Source organism: Piliocolobus tephrosceles, chromosome 16, assembly GCF_002776525.5.
Source record: "Piliocolobus tephrosceles isolate RC106 chromosome 16, ASM277652v3, whole genome shotgun sequence".
In the NCBI taxonomy this organism is placed as follows: Eukaryota; Metazoa; Chordata; class Mammalia; order Primates; family Cercopithecidae; genus Piliocolobus; species Piliocolobus tephrosceles.
In genome coordinates this window covers 21,799,398-21,823,210 of record NC_045449.1, presented here as the reverse complement: position 1 = coordinate 21,823,210, position 23,813 = coordinate 21,799,398, and the positions used below count along the sequence as shown (strand labels likewise).

Genomic DNA, 23,813 nt, shown 5'->3' with positions numbered 1-23,813 from the left:
GCTGATCCAAGAGCAGCGCAAACCAGTTGAATCCAACTTTATCAGTCACAGCAGGCAGGAAATTTCAAGGATCGTTAAGTTTAAGATTTGCCAACCTAAGATCAAGTTATAGGTTTTAAAGTGATCTCATTATTGCAGAAGGATAGCTTGGCTGTTGAGTGTGATTTTCCTATGTTCACATGTACCCCATGGGATTCTAAAACAGAAAATCAAATCTGAACATAAATGATCCCTTGCCAGTTCTCCAAATGTCAGGCTTGTGGCAAAATAGGAGAAAGAGGCAGTGTCATTTTCAAATCATGTAACTAGAATCTGATTCATAATCAACGTCTTCCCTATTTTCCTTTGGTCCTTTAGTCTATTATTACTGTTATTACCTTCTTTCCCACAGACAAATGGAAAATTCACACGTTTCTACTTGACATATATGCTGCAATCTTCCCTTCACACTGGCACGCACACTATGGTTTTCACGAGAAGAGGTGGCAAACAGGTGAACATCTCAGAGAATGTAGCTTCCAAAAATGCTGTTTTGGGCCAGGTTCACTGGCTCACACCTGTAATCCCAGCATTTTGGGAGGCCGAGGCGGGCAGATCACGAGGTCAGGAGTTTGAGACCAGTCTGGCCAACATAGTGAAACCCCCTCTCTACTAAAAATACAAAAAAAAAAAAAAAAAAAATTAGCTGGGCATGGTAGGGAGTGTCTGTAATCCTAGCTACTTGGAAGGCTGAGGCAGGAGAATCGCTTGAACCCAGGAGGTGGAGGCGGCAGTGAGCCGAGATTGCACCACTGCACTCCAGCCCGGGTGACAGTGTGAGGCTCAAAAAAAAAAAAAAACTGTTCTTTTTACTGGACTGGGTATGTTGGTGTGGAACGTAAAAATAATGCAATGGTGTGAAAAGTAATGGTATCTTATTTATTTATTTATTTAGAGTCTCACTGTCACCCAGGCTGGAGTGCAGCTGCACAATCTCAGCTCACTGCAAACTCCATTTATCCAGTTCAAGCAATTCTCTTGCCTCAGCCTCCTAAGTAGCTAGGAGTACAGGCACCCGCCACCATGCCCAGCTAATTTTTATAATTTTAGTAGAGATAGGGGTTTCACTATTTGGTCAGGCTGGTCATGAACTCCTGGCCTTAAGTGATCCACCTGCCTTGGCCTCCCGAAGTGCTGGGACTACAGGTGTGAGCCACTGTGCCCGGCCAGCATATTTTAAAATTATAAAGCTGATATATTACAAAGTAAAATACAGGGGAAAAAAAGTCACAAGAAGTATAAAGATTAGATGCTTCTTGTGCTTCTTTTTGTAAAATATAGATGATCCTCAAGAAGTAACTTGAGCAGATTTCCTACTGGCCTTCAAATTGATAACCTACACTGCCTATAAATTTTTACATTCCTTAACAGAGCTAACCATAGGAACTTCCAAATAATTTCTCAGTGGAAATGAGTCTTCAAAATCACACATGGCTCATAAGAGTTTTGCTTTTTTTATGCCTTCTCAAAGGACCCAGACTGCTAGATTTTTATAGTAACTACTTTAACCAGATAGGCTTACTATAGGCTGGTAGTTCCCCACTAAAAGATATTTTTCTTTTACTTAGTAGTCACTTTCCTGTGTTCTAGAGCTTCCCTATGCTTTTAAAATACGCATTATCACAACAGTTCTCCCCAAAACAAAACCACCATAAGAGTTGCTGCACTCGGGGAGCCTTGAATGCAGCGCCTGAGTCCTGCATTCTTTCTTCATTGTCCTTTTTGCTTGATTAGCCCATGGTGTACCATCAATCTTACAATGGAGACAGATAGAAAGCACTCCACCTAACCTGTTTAAGAAACATTTGCAATATACTGTTTTACAAGTCTTTAATTAAAAAAACTCAACAAAAATATGTAATTGAGCATTTTACATAATGCATACATTCTTAATATCTGCAGGTAAGATAACAGAAGGCAAAAGCAGATATACTGTATTGCTTCTTTGGCAACTCACCAATATCATCCCCTGCAGAAACAGAGTTTTTTTTTTTTTTTTTTAAATCTATGGTCTTAAAATAATTGTCCCTTAGTACAAACAACATATTTAGCAGTAATACAGTAGATGGACTTTTCAAATTCACAACAATTTATAATACTTTATACCACAAGGGTAAACTACTAAGCTGCTTTCTAAAATTAAGGCAGCAGCAGTGTTTAGAGGGGGAGTAATAAAAAAGACATCCTTTTTCTAGTTATATCCTGGCTCTGCCTTCTTTGTTGTTGTTTTTAAATAATGTCACATTCAAGCTCTATGTCTTGGATGACACTCCTAAGGATAATAAAATCCTTTCCCTGTACATAAACTGTGTTTCACTTCCAGGTCAGTCTGACACTCTCCAACAAAACCAAATACATTCTGTATGAGGCAACACAGCAATTTTTTTTGAGATGGAGTCTCGCTCTGTTGCCCAGGCTGGAGTGCAGTGTGTGATCTTGGCTCACTGCAACCTCCGCCTCCTGGGTTCAAGCAATTCTCCTGCCTCAGCCTCCCAAGTAGCTGGAACTACAGGTGCGCACTACCACGCCTGGCCAATTTTTTTCTTTTTGTATTTTTAGTAGAGACAATTTCGTCATGTTTGCCTGGCTGCTCTCAAACTGCTGACCTCAGGTGATGTGCCCGCCTCAGCCTCCCAAACTGATGGGATTACAAGCGTGAGCTGCCACACCTCACCCAATTCAACTTTCTTAAGACAATATTTACCATCTAACTCAGTGTCCCAGAATTTAAAAATTCCTTATGCTTTACAGCAAAGATACATATTGTGGCTCTACTGAAGCAATATATACATGTCAGAACTAAAAATCAGAAAAGCAAAAGGGTCCACTCAACATATAGCAGCTTATATCTAAATATATACATGTATGTATATGTTTTCACAGTTAAATCTTTTAAAAAGTTTATTTTTGATATGTTCAGAAATATTTCTATTGTCTATAAATAATATTTTAAAAGCTCAACTGATCAAAATGCAGTACAAGAACATATCAAATTAAATAAATCTTCTATGTCTTTAAAAACAGATAATTGAAGTCAGTAAAGCTTGAGGTTTAAGTGTATTCTGTCAGTCCCTACTACTAGGGAAGGCAGAATCTTCTAAATACGATAGGAGAGAAACTCCAAAAGCTTGGAAGGAACTGGCAGCTCCTGGACTTCTTGGGTGGGCATCACTCTTCGGATTGACATGCGACATAAATGTTGCAGGCTAGGGACCTGCCGTGGAGTGGCCCAAAAATACACACTTCCATCATGTGTCCTAAACAGAAACAAAGCACATGGTTAGTCACCCAGGTATATGTATTTCAATGTCGCTACAGCTCAAACAACTATCATCCCATACATGCGAGTACTGGAGTCACAAACTTCACATTAAAACCCAACTAGGAAGAACTAACCAATGATGTATTCTATAACAAGGTAACACCACTATATAAGAACACTTATTAGAATTTTACTAACAACAAACTACTAGCTGCTAAAAGCCACCTTAAGTTGCCCCTTAAAGAAAGCCAGGTGTGGTGGCTCAAGCCTGTAATCCCAGCACTGTGGGAAGCTGAGGTGGGAAGATCACTTGAGGTCAGGGTCAGGAGTTTGAGACCAGCCAGGCCAACATGGTGAAACCCCGACTCTACTGGAAAAACAAATAAACAAACAAATTAGCCAGGAGTGGTGGTGTGCACCTGTAGTCCCAGCTACTCAGGAGGCTGAGGCAAGAGAATCTCCTTGAACTGGGAGACGGAGGCTACAGTGAGCAGAGATTGCACCATTATACTCCAGCCTGGGGTACTTCATCTCAAAAAAAAAAAAAAGAGAAAAATATATTTACCCAGCAGCTAAAACACTGCCATCAGTAGAGAAGGCACAGCAAAGACCATTGCTCAAAGGTGCAACTTGCACTGGATAATCCTCATCAATTCTCCAGAACCTCACCATTCTGAAAACAAAATAAATTATTTAGTTATCTTGTAGAAAATGTAAGGTAAAAGCAACTTTTTTAAAATTTAGAAAGAAACACCATTGAGTTATAAGTCACAAAATACACAAATCACACCAACAGGCAATTATTGTAACTTGATTTATACAATTATAAAATATTTTAAGGTCTGTAATACCAGCTGGTAAACTGGATAAACTTTCACTTAAGAGACTACAATGCATGGTTGTCTTTCCTCCTTCCCAGTGTTCAAACCTAGAATGTTCACACCTGGAAGCTTTCTCCTTACTTTCCCACACTTACAATATAATCAACTTCTAGTCTGTTTCACCCTTTTCCCAAGACATTTTTTAAAGCTAGGTGGGCCTGGTAGCTCACAACCATAATCCTACACACTTTGGGAGGCTGAGGTGTGTAGACTGCTTGAGCCCAAGACTTTAAGACCAGCTTGGGCAACATCAGGAGCCTGTGTCTCCACAAAAATTTTTTTAAAACATTAGCCAGGTGTGGTAGTGTACCCCTGTGGTGCAAGGTACTCGGAAGGCTGAGGTGGGAGGATCACCTGAGCCCAGAAAATCAAGGTTGTGGTGAGATGTGATTTGCCACTGCACTATAACCTGGGCAAGGAGGCAAGACCCTGTCTCCAAAAAACAAACAAATAAAAAAACAGGAAAAGAAAAAAAAGCTTTTCACCTAGGCTGAATGTGTCTACAAATACAGCAGAGAACTAATATGCAGAATCTATCTGAGCAAAGAGGAAAACAATGGTTGCGGACAAACAAAAAAAAAACCCTCTCTCCGTAAGTTTGCTAATATTCTGGAAAGAGAAGAGTTGCCTTATGAATTGATGTTACCAAACTACTCAATGCTATATGCATGAACACTGTAATGATAAAAGGATGTGAAAATGAGATGACTGCAACTAGTTTCTGCTTCTTACCAATAAGCAGCACATCTCATTCATGTGATATTTCATATTCTAGTCTCAATCGTGGTGGATACAAATTATTATTTATTTGTAATTCTTTTGGTTTTATTATTTGTTTCACTTTAGAAATTTCCTTCTGCTTCAACCTTTAAGACATTACTTTAAAAAATCTCTATAAACTGGGCTAAAAGCTGACTAAAAATCAACCCACTATGCCTAAACAAGTTAAACAAGAAACACAGGGAGAGGAGAGGCATGCATTATCTTTAGTTTACACAGATAATTGTTCTGGCTGATATTCTTTAAGACACAACAAAATCTCCCAGGGGCTCGTGTTGAAGAAGAGACATTAAAACTCTTAACTGCAGAAAAGCTTTAAGGCTTAAGAATGTAAAAGGTAAAGGTAAGTCAGTCAAGCTATAATGCACATACTTACTTATCATCAGCAAGGCTTGCAATATGCAGTCCATCATGGCTAAAAGATACAGATCGTACCCACCGGTCATTTGCTCCTCCAGCAAATATTGGAGTAGGTGGGGGAAACAGGTGCCTGAGGTCAAATACATGTTTTCAGTGGATATCAGTCACTTCAAGAAAACAAAATTACCCAGGTACAAAGTACATCTGTCTTTGAATAGTGTTTAAAATAGCTTTAGTTCATATAACTGAGAAGACTGAGTAGAAATGATACATCCAAATTAAAAGTCACCTGAAAAGAATTAATATTTTATGGTTGGGGACAGTGGCTCACGCCTGTAATCCCAACACTTTGGGAGGCCGAGGCAGGTGGATCACGAGGTCAAGAGATTGAGACCATCCTGGCCAACATAGTGAAACCGTCTCTACTAAAAATACAAAAATTAGCTAGGTGTGGTGGGCACGCGCCTGTAGTCCCAGCTACTCAGGAGGCTGAGGCAGGAGAACTGCTTGAACCCAGGAGGTGGAGGCTACAGTGAGCCGAGATCGCGCCACTGCACTCTAGCCCCGCGACAGAGCAAGGCTGTCTCAAAAAAAAAAAAAAACCTTTGGTTTTAACTGTTTTTCTCCAACAAAAACTCTAAACATAATTAGTACTTCTATAGATAGCTGGGTACTGTTAAGCAGCAAGACTTGTATCAAGACAGCCAAATTTACTTTTAGAATTTATATCTAAAGCTTTCCATTAGTCAAGGGCTTAAATAATACTAACATTTTAAATTACAATAGACTGTAATTTTAGGTTTCATATGTTGGTGATTCTAATTATTCACATAACTTGATAAGCAGAGATGAATTATAGACTAAAATAATTCATGTTGTACCCACCCAAATTCCATCAGAATGTCTCCATGATGTGGATCCCAGATATATACTCGAGTATCGTAAGATGCAGTAGCCAGTAATGCTCCATCAGGAGAAAAGTCACAAGCTACCACATCATGGTGATGTCCTTCTAGTTTCCGTATCATGGTGTATTTATCCATATTCCAAAGGAAAACCTGCAATAAAAAGGCAAATGTTATAGCTTCATTCAGACACACAGAGGACAAAATGGCACATCTTAAACTAAAACTGCTAAACTTAATTAAGATTATATTAAGCATTATAAATTATGAGTAATTTAAAGAATATGCTCAGTGTCATAGTCAGATTAAAATCAGTCTTTAAGTTAATTAAGGCAGACATGCAAATTCTATTTCAAATGTTTCTGTTAAATGTTAATTTAAAAATAAGCCTAAACATAAAATAAAGGCAATGCAATTTAACCACAAAGCTATACTGAAATCCATTTATTCAAAAAACTAATTAACTAAAATATACGGAAATAAATAGGGTTAAGTACTACAAACCCCTTCTCTTTTTTTCCAGAAACTACCAGATTTTTAAAAAAATATACAGACAGAAAACGTAAGTTTAACAAATTGTTACTCCATTGGCATCTCCCTTTGAGATAATCACTTGTTTACAATAGGCTTGGGTCACCAACTTGAGCCTAGGAAGAGAAACAGATACTGCAAGCAAATAGAATATTCACAGCCAAATGAAATTTCTTTGGCAAACAACAAGGATGTTAAACCACATTACAAAATGAAAATGCTATTTTATGAAAATAATACAGTTACATTTCAATAAATCAAAATTTAACCATCTTATTTTTCCCAAACTGACCACAATCATAAGTCATTTGAAGTATAAAACGGTTCAATTATTTAAGAATAAGTTCACATACAATTTTAGATTCTAAAGATTAGTAGTTAACTGTGCAGAATAGCTCTAAATAGGATTCTAATGTTTACTTCAGTCTGTTATATTAAATGTGAGCTTAGAGGTTTATCCTAATAAGACAATCTCTCCTCTTGGAGTAAAGCAATCCTTTTTGCTTTTTTTTTTTTTTTTTTTTTTCTGCACAGACATAATACATTATTTCTAAAAGAAAACAAGTACAAATTTTAAATTGAATCAAAGATGTAAGATATCTCTGGAATTTTAAAGAATTCCAAAAAACAGCACAGAGAAACCATTTGAAAGCCAAACACTTTATATTAAATTGGTTTCACTTGTCAGACTCCCAAATCCATAAAACTGGAAAATCAACTTACTTAGGAGTCAGTGAATTTTACTGTGGGGAAATTACTTTAAAAAAGAAAAAAGAAAGAAAGAAAAGCAGAAAGTGGACATCGACCAGCACCTGTGTACGTACAGTACACCTTGCAGCCGAATGCAAGGTTACTTCATCCTATGGTAAAGGTCGCCCCCAGCCCGGTAGCCAGAGATGCCACTCTTTCTGCCCAGCTAACACCATTGTGCGCCTGTGTGCGAGTGGTGCCAGCATAACCTCAATCACACCAATATTGCTGCCACCACCTGTGACAGGGAAAGCAAGAAGCATATGGAAAACACACAGCCTAAAATAGCAATGTCAACATCTAATTTTGTTCTTCTTATGATTTGTAAAGAACTAAACTGAGTATCTTGTTTTAAACTTCCAACATTTATAACTATCATTTTAACATACTCCTTGGGTAAATAAAATGCATTTCAACTAGTCTCCCACCCTCCATTAATTCAAAGTGTATTGTAATTATCACATGTATTTGGACTTCAACCATTTTATAAATATTTTTAGCTACTGAGATCAATTTAACTATACTAACTTAGAAATGGTAAACAACTAGAAGAGTTCATCAATAAGCATAACCCTCTTAACAGTCACTTTACTTAAGCTGTCTATAGGTATGCTATGTAAGACAAATAGTATCAAATTTCACCTATAACTTAACTCTAGGACATACATGAGTGCTATTTTTATATTATTGTAAGTTACTTTTTTTCAGTTAAATGTACAGGACCAGCTGGGACTCAAAACTTTAAAAACAGCAAACTGGACCAAAAAAATAGAACAACAGAGAAGAAAATAATTAGCAAAGGAATGTCTTAACATATAGACTAGATCTCTTCTACAGCACATAAACTTTTCTAGACTTACAAAAAAAAAAAAAAACAACAAAAAAAGAAAACCCTGATATGCCCCTCATTTTCTATTATCTCTAAAAACAATCCAACTTCTCACTTGGCAATCAATAACTATATTTAATTTCCTTCATGCAAATTCTCCCCCATCATGAAATAAAACATTTAAAATATTCATGACACCGAGCACAAACTTCATAGGTTACTTAGATTTAAAATGATTATGCACACATTATCATAATCCAATTCACAGTGAATGTACAAGAACTTTGACACATACTGCTTTACTGGCTCCGACTGAACACAGCATAGAAGAGTCAGGAGAGAATGCACAGCTGTACACCCAATTCTGATGCCCCCTCAATACTTTCATCATGTTTCCTGAACAAAAGAAATAATCTGTATTAACCCTAGAATCCACTTCAAATGAGCAGTATTTCAAAACAGCAGTAAATCAAAGGATCACAAACACTTATAGCTGAAAGCAATTTATCTATAACAAGGGTTACTGACATACACCAGCTGCTTATTTTAAATTTTACTGGAACACAATCCTGTCCATGTGTTTACGTTGTGCTCTATAGCAGACAGCATGGTTCACAAGCCTCAAATATTTAACATCTAGCACTTTAAGAAGAAGTCTGGGGCCTGGTGCGATGGCTCTTGTCTGTAATTCCAACACTTCGGGAGGCTGAGGTGGGTGGATCGCTTGAGGCCAGGAGTTCGAGACTAGTCTGGCCAACAGGGTGAAACTCATCGCTACTAAAAAAAACATTAAAAAAATTAGCCAGGCATGGTGGTGCATGCCAGTAATCCTAGCTACTTGGGAGGCTGAGGCACAAGAATTACTTGAACCTGGGAGGCAGAGGCTGCAGTGAGCTGAAATGGCACCACAGAACTCCAGCCTAAGTGACAGAGAAAGTCTGGGACCCCCCCAGCCCCACCCCATCTATAGAAGACCAAATTTTTAGTTCAATCCCCTTATTTTAAAAGTTAAGGAACTGGAACACAACAGCAAGGTTAAGAAACTTGACCATCTTCAAAATGCCTTTTCATTCTTCCTTTTTGAAAACCTACAACCCACTCCAAAGTCCTTGTGTATTATGCCCACAGCACACAGCTATGCTTAAGTATACTGAACTCTTAGTTTTACAAAAACTTACTGAGTGCCTATGCATGCCAGGCCCTATGCCGGCACTGAGGATATAGCTGGAAATAAGGCAAGGACCCTACTATCTTGGAGCTTATATTTTACTAAGCCTATGTTCTTAAAACATGTACATTGCTGAAATTAGTTTGAGATAAGCAAGCATCATTCGATATGCAAAAGAAAATAAAAATTATTAAAATATCTCAACTGTTGGGATCCCTTTGCACCTCAACAGCTGAGCAGATAAAATGCAGAGAAGGTCCTTCATGACTTGTTAATGTTAGCATAGTATTTTATTAAAGAATGTTTACTACTTATCAGCTGGAACATCTCCAGATCTGAGGGTTTTGTTTCCTACTAATTCAATTAAAGCTTTATTACTCCTAGGCAAGCCTGTTAACCTCTAGCTTGAGGCTGTTAGAGCACCAACAGACCTTAAATTTAAGGTTTTAGCTAAACATATAAACTCTTTCATTAGGGACTAAGAAAGGGGAAGAGATGCTCATCTCAAATGAGGTAGCATCTCCAAAAACTTTGTAAGGCTTAGAGAAAGGTGAGTACTTGACACCAACATATCTTTCTATTGTATTGGACAGTAAATCTTTCACTTTTTATAAAAGCATGTCTTTTTTTTTTTTTTGAGACGGAGTCTCGCTCTGTCGCCTGGGCTGGAGTGCAGTGGCCGGATCTTGGCTCACCGCAAGCTCCGCCTCCTGGGTTAACGCCATTCTCCTGCCTCAGCCTCCCCAGTAGCTGGGACTACAGGCGCCCACTACCTCGCCCGGCTAGTTTTTTTGTATTTTTTAGTAGAGACGGGGTTTCACCGGGTTAGCCAGGATGGTCTCGATCTCCTGACCTCGTGATCCGCCCGTCTCGGCCTCCCAAAGTGCTGGGATTACAGGCTTGAGCCACCGCGCCCGGCCAAAAGCATGTCTTAACCTAGCCAATTTATTATAATGCTTACTAATATTTACGTATTATAAATTCTGGTATGTAGGTCATGTTTTAATTTAAATTTTATCAGATACTAAGTTATTTCAAGATCTACCTAAATTTTCCCTAAGCCAATGCAATAAGTTAATAACCCTCCCTAAGGGGACATAAACAGATTGGTTCCATAAAACCCTAAATCTGATCCATATCTGGTCCTCAGATAGTTGATACAGATCTATGAGTTTCTGAATAATATCAGATCATTTACTTCGAATAACTGTTGGGTCCTTTTGTGGGTCACATTTATGTTTTTCTTTGACCTATTCAGGAAAGGAACAAAAATGTTAGGCAGAGAAAAGGAACTTTGATCACATGCCATTTTTAAAGTCAAATGCCCCAAATGTTCCCAATACCTCTCAATAGTAGTATCAAGAAACGAATCCTAGTTCATAGTTTGGAAAAAAAGACATACCATCATCTTTCAGGTCCCACACTCTGAGAGTTTTGTCTCTTGAAGCTGACACCAGGATCAAGCTTCCATCTGGAGCAAAAGTTAAATCTCTGACCACTTCAGTATGATCTACCAAGTTAAGGAGGAGTTTTCCTAAATACGATAGAAAAGGGAGAAAAAAGAAACTATTAATGTTTTTGTTTTGTTCTTATTTTTCTTGAGACAGGGTCTCACTCTGTCACTCAGGCTGGAGTGCAATGGCACAATCTTGGCTCACTACAGCCTCCACCTCCTAGGTTCAAGCAATCCGCCTACCTCAGCCTCCGAAACAGTTGGAACTATAGTTACAAGTCACCATGGCTCGCTTTTTTTTTTGTAGTGATGGAGTCTCACCATGTTGCCCAGGCTTGTCTAGAACTCCTGGGCTCAAGTGATCCCCCAGTTTTGGCCTCCCAAAGTGCTGGAATTATAGGCATGAACTTTAAAATATAGAATCAAATTATTTCTTTGCTTGTTATTTCCCTGGCCTAGGAAATGTTAAGCTCCCCCAAAGATTCATGTTATCCCACAACAACTTTAGTTTTCAAACATGATCCCAGTGAAAAAAATGTATTTAAATAATACCGTAAGAGCTTTGTTTTCTAAGAAAATCTACGTGTTCATCTTACTTTTTTCAAGAACCCAAATTCTGACTCATTATCACCTATGTTAGTATCACTTGTTATGTTCTAATGTACATGTTGTTTTAATGCTTCTTTAAAAATCCTTTACATTTTTGAGTAATATTATATGCCAGAAAGTGTTTTAGGCAATAAGCAACACATTGATTTTTAGTTGCCCAAAGAATTTAACTTCTTGGCCGGGCGCAGTGGCTCAAGCCTGTAATCCCAGCACTTTGGGAGGCTGAGACGGGCGGATCACGAGGTCAGGAGATCGAGACCATCCTGGCTAACACAGTGAAACCCCGTCTCTACTAAAAAATATGAAAACCTAGCCGGGCGAGGTGGCGGGCGCCTGTAGTCCCAGCTACTCCGGAGGCTGAGGCAGGAGAATGGTGTAAACCCGGGAGGCGGAGCTTGCAGTGAGCTGAGATCCGGCCACTGCAATACAGCCCCGGCGACAGAGCGAGACTCCGTCTCAAAAAAAAAAAAAAAAAAAAAAAAAAATTTAACTTCTCAACCTATCTAAACTTTCACTAAACCTTTCCAAGTTGAGATAATGATTGCTGAAATTTGATTGACCTTGAAAACCTCTAAGCTACCGATCACTGAAAAAGCACAAAGAAAACACCTTGACATGTGAGTCATTAACTAAGTAACTAGGTTATAAAGGACAACTAATTAAACATTCCCTAGAAAAGCCTTTCCTACTATACTACTCTCTTAAGAGTGATGAAGCAATACGAACTCTTATCATTTTCCTAAATTAAAATGATGAGCTGAAGAAGGTGATATTCAGGTCAAATTATAAAGACACACTTATGCCATCAATTCTTGCTTTTCAGTAAGCTGAAATCCTCAAAACCTAATTCCAGTGCCTATGAGTAGTGCCCTGCATCACAAAATAATACATTTGCTTTAAAAACTATGAATCCATACCTGTATATACATCCCATATTTTGATACGCCCATTGTTCAACCCTGTAGCAAGAAGTAGCTGATCTTGTCCAAATCTGAAGCGATGCCATTCTATATTTACACAGCGACTCTGTTTTTCTGGAACTGACGACCCAAAAGCAAGACTCCAGACTATATCTCCACAGTCTATAATATGTTCACGAGGCTTATTTTTCTGACCACCATCACTATTTTGTCTTGGCAATCTTAAACTGCTTGAATTGGTAACATTCTTGGTGCCATGCAAGAGACTGGGGTGGGGGAAGTCAGATGGAAATTGTATTATTATTCACTCTGGACTCCTCTGGACATTGAATAATTACAACTGTTTGTTAAAATAACCTCAGTGTTGTTATAATGACACCAAATAACAATAGAATCCTATAGATAGGAAGGGAAAGGTTGCTATTTGAACTGCGAGAGAAGGACCGAATAAATTCAGGTCATTAATAGAAATTCTCAGTGACTGAGTAGTAAGTTCAACAATAAAGCAATTTATATTATAACTTATTTGCCTCCCAAAATTTCCTCAAAACCACCGTATCAACTGGTGCTCCTTCAACCTAAAAACACAAATATAAATAAGCAAAAACCAACCAACCAAACAAAAAAAACCCAGTAACTTAAGATATGGTCAAGCTGATACCAGAAAATTGCCTTAATGGAGAAAAAAAATCCTTAAACCATGACTAGTTTCCCATAGGTTCTAGACCTCAAGTAATACGTAATGAGAACATTAGTGACTATAACCATGAAGGTCTACTAGATACAAAAAAAAACAGGGAAAGATCCAATATAGCATATTATACATTTTAGAAAAACATTCAACAAACATCCAAACTCAATTTACCCCAAGCAGAGGGACCATATGTCCATCAAAAATAAAAACAACAACAACAAAGGCCCAGGCTTGGTGGCTCACGCTTGTAATCCTAGCACTTCGGGAGGCCGAGGAGGGTGGATCACCTGAAGTCAGAAGTTCGAGACCAGCCTGGCCAAAATGGTGAAACCCCTGTCTCTACTACTATGCATCAGTTATCCAACAACATGTTGTAAAATCCAAAAAGCTTCACATCACAGAAGTCACCTGCTCTGGCACAACACTATATATATGCATTTGTTAGACACAATCTGACTTTAAGGTACAGAAAAACTTAATGTATAAATAAGACCAGACAATTCTTTTTTTTTTTTTTGAGACAGAGTGTGGCTCCGTCACCCAGGCTGGAATGCAGTGGTGCTATCTTGACTCACTGCAACCTCCGACTCCTGGGTTCAAGCAAGTCTTCTGCCTCAGCCTCCTGAGTAGCTGGGACTACAGGTGTGCCACACCATGCCCAGCTAGTCTTCGTATTTTCAGTAGAGATGGGGTTTCACCATATTGGCCAGGCTGGTCTCAAACTCCTGACCTCAAGTGATCTGCCTGCATTGTTCTCCCAAAGTGCTGGGATTACCGGCCTGAGCCACTGCGCCTGGCCCAAAGAATTCTTTACACAAAATTTCCAATAAATATATTCAGCCCATGATTAAAACTCACCACACCATCAATAAAGTAAAACTTAAATATCAAAATGTTTTTATTACCCTACACTGAGAGAAAATAGTAAATTCCACAAACAGATACAAAATACAGAAAAGAAAAAGTCTTACAAGTTCTGAAGGCACTGGGACCACGGAACAAGTTTTACTGTGCGATGTCCTTGTGACCAAGCAAAGTATGAACCATCTGGAGCAAAAGCAACAGTCCAATTTTCACCACCACATTTCTTGTCAAAAGGAGCTGCAGGAGCTAAAAGTTCACCTATAGTACGTGATCTCACTAAAAGGAAAAATAAAATACTTGATATCATATATAACCAACAATACATGTGAGACTGCTTCCATATTACTTTGGGATTGAGTTTCTTCCTTCTTCCATGCAGACAAAGTATAATGAGTTCTGCATTCCATCCTCTAACCGGGGGTATGCAGTATATGAAGACCCCTTAATGATAATGACTATCTCCAAGTTTTGATAAAGTGATTTCCCTAAAATTTCCCAATACAAGAGTTTTAAAGAAAGTTTCAGTAAAAAAACTGGTCAAGTAATAATAATGTAATGACCAATTAGATTTAACAATTATAGAAGTCCTAATTTTTGCATTGTATTATGTTCTCATCAAATTATTAACATTTAAAATGCAAGAAATTAAACTTAGTTGGCAAAGTATCTTCCAAATTAAATTTCTTAGCTTTCAAAAACCATACCTCACTATAAAATACAGTATTACACCATTACTCAAAGGAAAGCACTATAAAATATGCTATCCAAACAAATATTTGTGTCCTTTTCAGGCCCAGGTCATAAAAATCACAAAACCCTCAGAACTAGAAGAGACTTAAAGGTTGTCTAGTCCAACCAGTGCTTTAGAAATACATTATAGGCCGGGTGTGGTTGCTTACACCTGTAATCCCAACACTTTGGGAGGCTGAGATAGGTGGATCACTTGAGGTCTGGAGTTCAAGACCAGCCTGGTCAACATGGTGAAACGCTGTCTCTACTAAAAATACAAAAATCAGCTGGGTGTGGTGGGCACCTGTAATCCCAGCATGAGGTAAGAGAACTGCCTGAACCCAGGAGGCAGAGGTTGCAATAAGCCGAGAAAGTGCCACTGTACTCCAGCCTGGGTGGAGTGAGACTCTGTCTCAAAAACAAAAAAGCTAAAATAAAAGAAAATGCATTATAGCTGGGCATGGTGGTATGCTGGAGCATGCCTATAATACCAGCTTCTTGGAAGGCTGAGGCATAAGAACTGCTTGAACCTTGGAGGTGGAGACTGCAGTGAGCCACGACTGCATCACTGCACTCCAGCCTGGGTGACAGAGGAAGACTCTGTCATTAAAAAAAAAAAGAAAGACATAAAACCAAAATGCATTATATTTGTGATTGTCAAATAGTGGTCCTTAAGAGTCTTCCTAATGGGCCTCACACTGACTCAAAAATGGAAGTATTTTGTTTTTTAAGGACAAAAAATGGACAATTTTAAATTCAGATTACTAAAATTTTGTATTCCTAACAAAAATTGGCATATTACCAGAGTATATGGAGAATACTACTTCCATATTTAACAACAAGCATGATCAACAAGCTCATACTGCAATGTATGCATGCAAACTCAGTTAGAATTTCCTCAATTTGGGGAAAGGAGCTTCTTTATTAGTGTATCACCTATTTTGGGTTGGTCTTAATTTTCCCTATTATCTATTTTGTGGTCAGTTGTCTGGTCAATTGTACAGTGTATAATAATACATTTTTATGTTATTTCTGGTTTAAACTTTCCAACATCTAACCTTTAATATAGTCTATGTACTGCTGTTCATGTAAGAACCACTTACACTGCTATAGTTAGAGAACCTGGACATGGACACATACGTATATACACACACACACACACACACCCCCAAAACGTACTTGTTCAGTTTGAATGTATGCTCCGTCAGTAGTTAGTATAGCACCTGGCATATGACAGGTGCTCAGTAAATATTTATTGAATGAATATGAAAGCACACATTTATGCTCCCATTCTACAGTGATTTAAATATGTTACCTGCCCAACTCTTGACACCTTAACAAATAGGTGTGGTTTTTATGATATTCAAAATTAGGCTTACACTATTTTCGTGCAACTGAGACGGCTTTTAATGACTCAAAATCTTCCTCCTACCACTCTACCCACTCAGTACTGATTCTGACCTAAGAGAATAAGCCTACTGCTATCCTCATAACATTTATATATTGAAGATAGCCATGAATGAAATCTTTTTACCAGGCTAAAAGATCTCTATCCTTCCAATCATACCTTAGATCACATGGTTTCAAGTCCATTTCCCATCCTAATTTCATCATACCTTTCTGGATAAATTCTAGTTAGTAGTGGCCCTCATGAAAGTGGCACCCAGAACTAACCACAATACTTCAGGTGTGGTTTAATCAAAGCTGCAGAGTCCCTCACCCACCCACCCACCCCGTATTAGCACAGCTTAAGATGACATTAACTTTACTGGCAGTCACATAACTTTCTGTTTTCTTGAGTCAGGGTCTCGCTCTGTCACCCAGGCTGGAGTGCAGTAGCACAATAACGGGGCACTGTAGCCTCGACCTCCCAGGCTCAGGCGATCCTCCTGCCTCAGCCTCCCAAGCAGCTGGGTCCACAGACATGCACCACCACACCCAGTTAATGTTTTTATTTTTGTAGAGGTAAGTTCTCCCGTTGTTGCCCAGGCTGTCTCAAACTCCTGGGCTCAAGTGATCTTCCCACCTTCAGCCTCCCAAAGTACTGGGATTACAAGTGTGAGCCACATAACTTTCTTAATACAAAATTCACAAACTTAGTAACCCTCAAATGCCTGCAGATACTTTTAACATACAAATGATTTCAGAAACAGCATGCTGCTCAGGTTTCCTTACATTTTTCCAAACCCACAGCCTTATTTGTTCCTTTTACCAGCGTTCTTTATATGCCTGGCCTGTGAATTTGCAACCCCTACCTGCGTAATTTTTTTAGACAGGGTCTTGCTCTGTTGCCAAGGCTGGAGTGCTGAGGCAAACTCGTAGGCTTAAATGATCCTCCTGCCTCAATCTCTTGAGTAGCTACAGCAGGGACTACGGGCACATGCCCCCACACTTGGCTAACTTAAAAAAACAAAAAGAAATCTTTTTTTCTTTTTTTTTTAAGACAGTCTTGCTCTGTCGCCCAGGATGGAGTGCAGCGGCTTGATCTTGGCTCATTGTAACCTTCGCCTCCCGGGTTCAAGCAATTCTCCTGCCTCAGCCTCCCAAGTAGCTGGGATTACAAGCATGCACCACCACGCCCTAATTGTTATTATTATTTTTTGTATTTTTAGTAGAGACAGGGTTTCATCATGTTGGTCAGGTTGGTCTCGAACTACTGATCTCGTGACCCAACTGCCTCAGCCTCCCAAAGTGCTCAGATTACAGGTATGAGCCACCGTGCCCGGCAAAAAACCAATTTTTTATAGATAGGGTCTTGCTATGTTGCCCAGGCTGGTCTCCAGCTTCTGGCCTCAAGCGATCCTCCCACCTTGGTTTCCCAAAGCGGTGAGATTAAGGCATGAGCCACTGCATCAGGCATTTTTTTTTTAACTTGGATTCCTGTGTAACCACATCTATCTTTTAAAACTCATAAATTTTAGGAGGGAAAAAAATGCTAAGTTCACATATAAGGGAAGCAAGTTTAAAATCAACTTAAAAGTCTCTACAGAGAATATTACAGCCCTTGCATTCAATTTCAAGAACATCTAGTAAATGAGACTAAAATTAAGCTCTCCCTTAGCAAGCATAAGCAAGACTAAATTGCTTATACAAGATTTTCTTTTTTCTTTTTCTTTCTTTCTTTTTTTTTTTTTGAGACAGAGTCTCGCTCTGTTGCCCAGGCTGGAGTGCAGTGGCACGATTTCTGCTCACTGCAACCTCCGCCTCCCGGATTCAAGCAATTCTCCCTGCCTCAGCCTCCCGAGTAGCTGAGATCATAGGTATGCACCATCATAGTGCCCACTACCACGCCCAGCTAATTTTTGTATATTTTGGTAGAGATGGAGTTTCACCATGTTGGCCAGGCTGGTCTTAAACTCCTGACCTCAGGTGATCTGCCTGCCTCAGCCTCCCAAAGTGCTGGGATTACAGGCATGAGCCACCATGCCCAGTCTAGATTGTATTTTAAGGTTACTCTATATTTTTCTTCTACCTTGACCACAATCATGGAACGCCTTGTGTACAGTGGTAATAGGACAGGCGTACTGGTAATCCCAACACTCTGGTAGGCCAAGGTGAATGGATCACTTGAGCCCATGAGTTTGAGATCAGCCTGGGATATACAGAGTACCTTGTCTCTACAAAAAATTTTAAAAATTAGCAAGTGTGATGGCATGCACCTGTAGTCCCAGGCTGAGGTGGCAGAATTGCTTGAGCCCAGGAGGCAGAGGTTGCAGAGAGCCAAGATTTCACCACCACACTCCAGCTTGGGTGACAGAGCAAGACTCTGTCTCAAAAAACAAAAAAAAAGAGTAGGTCAGAGGCAGTGGCTCACGCCTGTAATCCCAGCACTTTGGGAGGCCGCCTGTAATCCCAGCACTTTGGGAGGCCGAGGAGGGTGGATCACCTGAGGTCAGGAGTTTCAGACCAGCTTGGCCAACATGGTGAACCACCCCCGCGCCCCCCACCGTCTGTACTAAAAATACAAAAAATAAGCCGGGTGTGGTGGCATGAACCTGTAATCCCAGCTACTCGGGACCGTGAGGCAGGAAAATCGCTTGATCCCGGGAGGTGGAGCTTGCAGTACGCTGAGATTGCACTACTGCACTCCAGCCCGGACGACAGAGTGAGACTCAGTCTCAAAAGGAAAAAAAAAAAGTAAAAGAGTGGTAACAGTTACTAAAAAATTGGTTCGGAGAGCAGAGACAATGAAATAACAACATATTTATAACATAATTCTCAAATATATACAAACTCAAGAAATAGAGCCATTATAAAAACTGCCAAAGAAATGCATTAATCTGTTAAAAATTACTAATAATTGCCTTGATTGTGTTTCTTTGCTGGACAACAGGTATATCAAATTGCCTTTGGTACTTTAATAAAATGTTTTAAGCGCTCAATTTAAATACTGGCACAGTTTTATAAACCTAGCACAAAGTTTGTAATAAAGTGCTTTGAAAAAAAATTTTTAAGTTAAACCTTTATTACATTATCTGTAACTGTTTAATGTTAGCTACAGAAATGTATGATTTAATGACCTTGTTAACGGAAAGGCTGCCTGCCACGGGAAATCAGCCATAAGACACAATACTACATTACTAATATCTGTAAAATAACAACATATCATCTGAGTCACTCTGAACCAAGCAAATCAGATTTAGTTCCTTCTTTACATTCCTCCCCAAAATTTCATAACCAGAAAAGGACGATCTATGGCTGTGCCTTGTGAAAGAGGGCAGTAGCATCATACAGAATTATTTGATCATTCATGGAATCTTGCCTCTACTCTCTGTATGTCCTCGAGAAACTGAACTTGGCTTGACTTTTAATTAACACCCAAGAAAAGAAAAAACATAAATCCTTAATCATAGATTTAAAAAGCTACACAGCAGAAATGTTTAACCTTGTACTAGTAACTTTTTATACCATATCCAGGAACCCTGAGACTTAAATAAGAAAAAAAAAAAAAAAAGAAAGAAAAAAAGAAAAGAGAAATCAGGGGCTGGTGGGGGAACACTTAGTGGATGGTTCTACTTTATGTAGGTATGCTATCCATCTCTTAGAAAACAGAACCGGAAATCCGGGCGCGGTGGCTCAAGTCTGTAATCCTAGCACTTTGGGAGGCAGAGGCGGGCGGATCACCTGAGGTCGGGAGTTCGAGACCAGCCTGACCAACATGGAGAAACCCCATCTCTACTAAAAACACAAAAATTTAGCCCGGTGTGGAGGCGATGCCTGTAATCTCAGCTACTCGGGAGGCTGAGGCAGGAGAATCGCTTGAACCCAGGAGGCGGAGGTTGCAGTGAGCCAAGATTGTGCACTCCAGCCTGGGCAACAAGAGCAAAAACTCCGTCTCAAAAGATAAAACAAACAAACAAAAAACAGGACCGGAAAGTTTTCAAAATGGTTTATCACGATGAAAGTAAAATACATATTTAAAAAAAGGCAGATCACTCGTCTATAACATTATGGTGTAGCGAAATAAAAGAAAAACCCACTGAACTGATAAGAACTTTTGAGTTCTTTGTCCCACTTCGTGATATACTTTCTAGCCTTAAAATACACTTAAAATAATAACTGGACACAAATTTTGTGTTCTTTGCATTTTTTTTTTCTTTTTTCTGTGTGAACTCTGCTGCAATTTTTTTCCTTTTTTTCTGTGTTTGTATCTTTAAAAATGGTTATTAAAACCAGGGTTAAAGTCCCTTCCTAATCAATCATCCCTAAAACAACAAAAGTCCAGAATTCTAAAACAGCTGTTTCCAGATATAAAAATTCACCCACATAGAAAAGAGTGGGCGTTTTGGCTACTTCAGCCTCTTTCCTTCTCTAGAAAAACTCCTCCTTGTACTTAGTAAAGGCACACATTCACTTCAAGAGTAGGAAAATGTAAATGGTCTCTGCTCAGTGGCCACAGCTAATTATTACTTAACACAGTAAGATCAGTGTTTGCTAAGTGTATCAGCCAATGTACAGCACCCCCAACACCATCAAACGTTGTTTCAGTTATTTTACTTTAAAAGAGGATTTAAATAATGCGACGTGCATTATTTAACCACTAAGCAGGTGTGGACGCACAACCTTCAACACTAATTGCCCTTTACTCGGCCGGCCAGGGCTACACACTAAGCCAGAAAAGCCTTTCCCGAGTTTCCTCTTCCGCACAAAAGCTTTCCTTCGGTCACTCCACCCAACCGCCCAGCTCCTCCCTTATGTGTTTGAAAGATAATTCTGAAAGAGTCTCCTTCCCCGAACCGCTGCGTTTCTTAACGCCACAACATTTTAAAAAATACCATATTACTTTTGCCAGGCTGTTGAGACCTCTTCCGTTTCATTTCTCCTCTAAGTGTGGTTGGTACACACGAGGACCCCCTCCTTTCGTTACCGCTCGGAATCCACAAGTTTGGTTTTCCCCATTGTAAACCTAAAGTCCCTGAGTGGCCCTTCCCTGTCCACTGGACAGTCAAGTCCTGAGCCAGGACAAGAACCCTGCGCGGACCTCCGACGAAGAAACCGGGGTCCGTGCCCGCCCCAGCCACACAGCAACCGCGAGGGAGCACAGTAGGTGCGGCATCTACATCAGTAACGTTTACCCGCCCCCTCCCACCCCCCACCAACTCCTACCGAGGCGGCTTCCTCCTCCTAGCTCTTGGGCTGGCCCTGGCGCACTCGAGCTCTTCCCTCAGACTTGGAGTCGCTTCCTCCCAAACCTCCTCCGGGGAGTCCCTGCCTTTCCCCAGCCCTCACGCGCCCACCCACGGTCCCAATCCTCACCGATCTCTTTCTCGTTGACCCTCGGGGGAAAGCTGGCCATCTATGGGGCACCGTCTGATTCCGGGAATACGATGTGGACCCAACGACAGAGAAGAGAGTGGCAAGCGCTGAGGGGCGTGACGAGGGGTTGGTCCCTCCCGGGCCGGGGCAGCGGAGACGGGCGAGGGCGGCCGCTGCGGCTTCTGGTAGCTGCCCCGGGAAAGCTCCCAAAGGCCTCAGACCAAAGTACGCGGTCAAACACAGACAATAGACCCTGTACCCAGCCTCGCGCCTGCGGAGCAAGTCGGTTCCCCCAACGCTGCCGACCGCAAACGAGACACTGGAGTCAAAATGGCGGGCGGCGCGGGAGATAACTGGGCGGCAGGGGCGAGGCCACGTGACGTCAGAACCCGTGGCTCCGCCTCCCAACGCACTGGACGTGATCTCCCGGGGCCGGGCGCTAGCGCGCGGGTGTTACCTGGGGGCCTTGCAAGGGGAGATCCAACCCAGGCTGGATTCGCTGACTGTGCCTGTAAGCCTGTGGCGTCTTCTGGGCTTGGATGTCTGATACGGAGTTTATAAGCTGAAGTGCCTTTGAAAAGGGCAAGCAGAGAATTGTATTCTTAGCCTCCTAGCTTAAAGATTGCATGGAACTTAAACTGGCTGAACGGAAAAGAACAAAAAGACATTTCAAGTTTTCACTCAGTTTAGCCAACTCCCCAGCCCACAAGTACTGGGGAACTGAAGGATACAGTGATGAAAAAGATAGGATTAAAATTAACATCGTTGTGCACCACCTGTCCAGCTAGGATTGTTCGGACCTGAGCCAGCAGGTTTTAGGAAGGGCCCAGGGGAACCAGAAGGAGGCTCTGGTGTGATCGCGCCGCAATGCGCCGGCGAGGCCTCGCTGGACCGCCTTTGTCGTGGCTGGTGCCTGCAGCCTGATCGGCTGTGTAGGAGCTGGTTGTCCCCAGAGTCCTGACCACTGGCCAATATAGATCCCACTGTGTCAGCTCAGAATTGGTACTTCGTGCACCTTACCTGAAGGCCTCTGGGAGGCACCTAGTTGTCCACACATCAGACTGATAAATGTGTCAGTGTCTGCCAGATGCCAACGTGGTTCCCGGTCACAGATGACATATTTGCATTTTAATGGCTTCTCGTGTGAACCCTAAACATTGCAAAGGACTGGGGTGTATGAGACTGGTGTCTCACATGTCCATATGCAGATACCACCAAACAGGCTTTGTGTGAGCAACAAGGCTGTTTATTTCACCTGGATGCAGACCGGCTGAGTCTGAAAAGAGTGTCAGCAAGGGTGATGGGATTATCATGAGTTCTTATAGGTTTTGGGATAGGCGGTGGAGTTAAGAGCAATGTTTCAGGGACAGGGTGGATCTCACAAAGTACATTCTCAAGGGTGGGTAGAATTACAAAGAACCTTCTTAAGCATGGGGGAGATTATAAAGAACTTAAGGGTAGGGGAGATTATAAAGTACATTGATCAGTTAGGGTGGGGCAGAAACAAATCACAATGGTGGAATGTCGTCAGTTAAGGTTATTTTCACTTCTTTTGTGAATCTTCAGTTGCTTTAGGCCATCTGGATGTATCGTGCAGGTCACTGGGCATATGATGGCTTAGCTTGGACTCAGAGGCCTGGCAGTCCTGTCTTCTTTTTTTTTTTTTGAGACGGAGTCTCGCTCTGTCTCCCGGGCTGGAGTGCAGTGGCCGGATCTCAGCTCACTGCAAGCTCCGCCTCCCGGGTTTATGCCATTCTCCTGCCTCAGCCTCCCGAGTAGCTGGGACTACAGGCGCCCGCCACCTCGCCCGGCTAGTTTTTGGTATTTTTTAGTAGAGACGGGGTTTCACAGTGTTAGCCAGGATGGTCTCGATCTCCTGACCTTATGATCCGCCCGTCTCGGCCTCCCAAAGTGCTGGGATTACAGGCTTGAGCCACCGCGCCCGGCCAATATTTTTTAGTAGAGACGGGGTTTCACCATGTTAGCCAGGATGGTCTCGATCTCCTGACCTCGTGATCCGCCCGTCTCGGCCTCCCAAAGTGCTGGGATTACAGGCTTGAGCCACCGCGCCCGGCACCTGTCTTCTTATATTAATAAGAAAAATAAAACAAAATAGTGGCAAAGGGTTGGGGTGGCAAAAATTTTGGGGGGTGGTATGGAGAGATAATGGGTGATATTTCTCAGGGCTGCTTCAAGTGGGATTAGGGGCGATGTGGGAACCCAGAGTGGGAGAGATTAAGCTGAAGGAAGATTTTGGGGTAAGGGGTGATACCGTGGGGTTGT

General features: G+C 40.9%; 1 protein-coding gene across 2 annotated transcripts; it reads right to left on the bottom strand.

Moving 5' to 3' along the window:
* Positions 1-1,857: 1,857 nt before the first annotated feature.
* Positions 1,858-21,943, bottom strand: WSB1 (WD repeat and SOCS box containing 1). Of its 2 annotated transcripts, none has more exons than XR_002724772.3 (9): positions 21,531-21,880; positions 14,153-14,321; positions 12,485-12,753; positions 10,908-11,039; positions 8,633-8,733; positions 6,208-7,746; positions 5,339-5,452; positions 3,867-3,974; positions 1,858-3,296 (listed from the first exon to the last, which is right to left on the bottom strand). XR_002724772.3 is itself a non-coding variant. In XM_023183922.2 (9 exons), the coding sequence occupies exons 1-9, from the start codon at positions 21,568-21,570 to the stop codon at positions 3,137-3,139; spliced, it is 1,266 nt and encodes a 421-aa protein (XP_023039690.1). In that variant the 5' UTR covers positions 21,571-21,943; the 3' UTR covers positions 1,858-3,136. The 2 variants fall into 2 exon arrangements, 1 of the variants encoding a protein (XP_023039690.1); XM_023183922.2 differs by having other exon boundaries at positions 6,208-6,380; positions 21,531-21,943.
* Between the last annotated feature and the right edge of the window lie 1,870 nt (positions 21,944-23,813).

Excerpts from the sequence above, each read along its gene's own strand:
- WSB1 (XM_023183922.2), bottom strand. The coding sequence starts at position 21,570 with ATGGCCAGCTTTCCCCCGAGGGTCAACGAGAAAGAGATCG. Across the intron at positions 12,754-14,152 it reads TCCCAGTGCCTTCAGAACTT|TCTCTTGCATGGCACCAAGA; the intron begins GTAAGACTTTTT and ends CCCCCACCCCAG. Across the intron at positions 6,381-8,632 it reads CAGTCGGAGCCAGTAAAGCA|GTTTTCCTTTGGAATATGGA; the intron begins GTATGTGTCAAA and ends TTTTTATTGCAG.